This window comes from Hipposideros armiger, unplaced genomic scaffold (genome assembly GCF_001890085.2).
Source record: "Hipposideros armiger isolate ML-2016 unplaced genomic scaffold, ASM189008v1 scaffold_530, whole genome shotgun sequence".
Taxonomy (NCBI): Eukaryota; Metazoa; Chordata; class Mammalia; order Chiroptera; family Hipposideridae; genus Hipposideros; species Hipposideros armiger.
The window spans coordinates 593,215-597,418 of NW_017731880.1; the positions used below are offsets into that span (position 1 = coordinate 593,215).

The 4,204-nt window shown below is 52.9% G+C and overlaps 1 protein-coding gene across 6 annotated transcripts in view; it reads right to left on the reverse strand.

Annotated features, from left to right (window-relative positions):
• Positions 1-4,204, reverse strand: part of BRD1 (bromodomain containing 1) — a 46,390-nt gene that overhangs the window by 29,027 nt on the left and 13,159 nt on the right. For all 6 annotated transcript variants that reach the window (XM_019668593.1, XM_019668590.1, XM_019668592.1 and 3 more), the window contains one exon: positions 3,352-3,508. In XM_019668593.1, the coding sequence (XP_019524138.1) occupies positions 3,352-3,508 (157 nt within the window). The remainder of the gene's footprint in view (positions 1-3,351; positions 3,509-4,204) is intronic.

Sequence of the window (4,204 nt, forward strand, 5' to 3'; positions counted from 1 at the left end):
ACGCACACTCCTACACGCACACACACACTCCTACACACACACACACCCCTACACACGCGCGCGCACACCCCTACACACGCGTGCACACACCCCTACACACGCGTGCGCACACCCCTACACGCGCGCGCACACACACCCCTACACACACGCGCACACACACCCCTACACACGCGCACACACCCCTACACACACACACACACACACACACGCTGTTATTTCAACAGCAAGTGAAGCAACATCGATACAAGGATTTTGTTTTTTTTAACAATTTCAAGGTTCAAAGAAACGCTACTTGGCAACACGCCTATAAACAAAGGGTCTGAACCTCCTGCAGCCATCTGCCTTCTACTCCCGGCAGCATGTCTGAGCCCTCAACAGCCCCCAGGCATGAGCCACAGTCTGTGATGAGAATGTACTTAAAGCTGTCCTCAGGTATTTACCGGAAAGCCACGCTCTGGGCAGGAGTCTACCTCACGAGCGGCAAGGAGTCCGAGCAGCAGATGGGGGCCAAGCACCCAGGCAGCCTGGGCACCGCACCCATGTGGCTCCCAGAAGGACACGCAGCTGCACTCACCCGCCCCAACCCAACCACCTTTCACAGCACGTGGAGGGCAGAGGAACACACCAAACCACACCAAGGAAACGCCCAACACCCAGCCAAGGGACAGACGGGGACCTGAGACAGGATGGGGGGGGACCCGACTCCCTCGACAAACTCGAAAGCTAAAGAGACCAAGAGGAGAGACTTACAAGGACTCCTGAATGTTAAAAGTCCCAGGAAACCTTGGTGTTCAGGAAAGGGTGAGCAGGCAAGTCCCACACAGGTGGGGACAGCAGTGGCCCTGAGGACAGGAAAGGATCACCAGGGGGCTGGGGGCCGGCCAGGTCCTGCCCTCCAGGTGGACGGTGCTTACGAGCAAGGCCGCCCTATCGTAATTCACTGAGCTAGCAATTTCTTCCATGCAACTCTCTGATACTGCATTCTACTTTCAACTCTTTTCTGTCTACAATTTTGGCACTGAAAGGATCAGAAGCTTGATTTTTCTCAAGCCTTTCTGCATCTTATAAACACAGTGCCTCCTCTCAAACGAAAGAGAAGCAGGTGTCCCTGAGAGATACCGTCATGCTGGTGGGAAGGCCTCGGGAGGCCTGGGAGGCAGTGGATGGCTGCAACTGCCCCTCTCAGCTTTTGGAGACACTGAAGGACGGACCAGCGAAGGTCAGCTCATGAAACGTCAGCTGGGACTTCAGTACACAACTTGGAAGGCAGTTTTAACAGTTGAGTCCACGGCTGCAACACAACCCTTTCATTACAGCCCAATGACACACGTGGCCAAGGCTTCCAGTACTGTGGCGACAGAAACTGGAACAGACTGAGGGAGCCCTATCTCATCACAGCAGGAACTACATCCGATGCGGAAACCTCACCTGACTTTCTAAACCCTGTTTCGTGAGCCTCTTTAAATGTCACTGATGGTTAAGAATCCTCAACTTGTCCGTTTGTTTTGCTCGAGTGTGTGCGAACAATTTTAACAACAAACTGAGTAGGAAGAAATCGTAACACTCAAAGTCCAGTGAGAGTGACCTAAGATAACATAGAGATAACAGCTGGGCAGCCGTCGGCCCAGAGTGAAAAATGCCAGGGCAAAATGCCAGAAGTGATGAGCCTTTTAACACTTGCATACTTTCAATATTCCAGAAATTATGCCTTTCTGCTGTCTGACCTTGGGGTGAAAAATACTGGATTTCAACTCAAAAATGTGGAAGGCGTGACACTGCTTTTCAAAATTACTTTGATGGGCTACATCCGAGACGTCTGTTAGAAAGGAGAAGAGCTGACTCAACAGGCTAAGCATCCAACTGACAAAGGCAGGAAAAAACACAAAGTAAAAGGCAATACAGGAGGACCCCCGGGCCTGGGCCCAGCGTGGTGGCTGGTTAACTGCGGCGTAAGGCGCACTCGAAGCTGCTAGGAGAGTTTTTAATATTCTCACCACCTCCCAACCACAGCAATCACGTGTGATGAAGGTGTGTGAACTCACGTCATGCTAAACACTTCACAATACATACGTGTAGGAAATCATCACACTGCACACCTCCATCTCAAAGTCAATGACATCTCAGTAAAGACAGGGGAACAGAGAAGTAAAAACGCAGTGAGACAGAAGACGACATAAGAGAAAATCTCACGGCCAAAGCTCTGCTCTTTGAAGACTAGTAAACAAACTTTGATAAGCACTAATCAAGAAAAATAGAGGAATTAAAAATAACCATGAATTTAAAAACAATAAAGGACAAAAATGATGTCAACAGTGGAAAAGGGCAAAGGGAACAGAAATCCAATTAAAAATGAGTATCATTGGGCCGGCCGAGTGGCGCGATGGTTAAGAACTCGCTTGGGATGCCAGAGGGCCCCGGTTCGGATCCCACATATGAGGGCCAGTGACACTNACCACGTCCTGCTGGGTCTGACAGCATCCCCTTGGACTTGCTCAGTCACCTGGTGACAGAATCAAAAGGAACAGAGCAGCAGACTTTTCACAGTGGTGGTGTGGCAGCCACACAGCAACCCAACACGAACTTGTCACAGGGACAGTTCCCACCGCGTGCCCAGGATGGCAGAGCAAGGGCACCTCACAGCCTCCCGGCCCAAGGACATGGCCAGGCCCTTCCTGCGAGGCCAGCCACGCCTCACAGCATCCAGAGCTGACAGTGCCAGCCAGGAATGTGGGGCGATGTGCAGATGAACCATTTCTGGTTGCAATTTCTTAGAGCCAATTTCTTACTCCCTAAACCCATTCTTTCAGAACCACTCTACAATTACACCAGAGGGCTCTGTAAAGCCAAATTCAGTACTAACACGTAAGCACCTGTTTGGTTTCGTTTCGTTCTTTAAAAAGCCAGTTCTTGTCCCTCTCACTCACATCTGCTCTCACCTCCTTCACTCCGCAATGCAGTCAATGCAAAACCAGCCTTCAGAGCGAGGCCCTTAAAATGAATCACTCCTGTGCAACTCTTCCAAACAGGAGCGCCCAGCACGGACCCCGCCCACGGGCCCAGCCTCATCACCTGCTGCTGCCCTGGCTCTGGGACCCCCACCCCACATGCTCAGCATGTTCCTGGATGCCCAGGAACACCAGGCCACATGGCTGGATGAGACACCTGCAACACCCACAGCCCCGTATCCCAGCACACACACAGGTCCTCATTCGCTTATAGGACTGGGCCAGACAGGGGCTACAAACAAGGTGCCTGGAGCCCGAGGCGCCGCAGCACATGCCCCCAAGAGCCGCTGCGTCTGCCAATCTGTCAGGGGGGCGAGACAGTGGGAGGTGTGTAGAGGGCACATACCTGCTGCGAGCTTCTCTGGGACTGCAGGCTGGACTGGAGCCGCCTCAGCAGGGGAGCGCCGTTTCGGGACAGCCTTTTGAGCAGCCAGTAGCTGTGGGCTCTCTCCACGAACTGCTTCTTCCGTGGCACGGCCACCTGGTTCGCAATCCTATTCAACCTAAAACACAGGAAACTCAGAGTTCAGCTTTCGAGCAGGACATCAGCACGTTTCCTCATGGAAACTGAAGTGTCAGTAAGCCGAAGACATGCATGCCACCTCCTACTGTCCACCATCCCCAATGGCACAGGTTTCACCCACTTTTCATTTACCCCGTGTCTGTCAAACACTCAAAAAAGAACAGCATAGTAATTCCTCCCACGTGATGTAGTCCCCATGCACGTGGGCCGTCACCAGCGTCTAGCAGAAGCCCCAATGGCTGCAGTGTATGTGTGAATGATCCCTCAGGGACAGTCCGCTCCCAGGAAGGCTGGGTGGATGCAGGGCAGGGGTCCCACTCAGTCATATCAAAGGGACAGCAGCAGCTGACGAGCCAGGGCTTCTACTCACTGAAATGACAGTGGGGTCTTCAAGTCTCTTCAGACCTCACCCTTCGGGGACCATGAAACGCAAAGGCTTTATAAAGACACACGAGGGAGGGGTCACTCACAAGACAGTTCATGCACGACCTCGGTGCTCCGTGGGCCTACACACACCCCCCACACACACGCACACACCCCTACACACGCATACACTCACCCCTACACACACACACCCCTACACACACACACACACACACCTACACGCACCCCTACACATGCACACCCCTACACACGCACACACTCACCCCTACACACGCACACCCCTACACGCGCA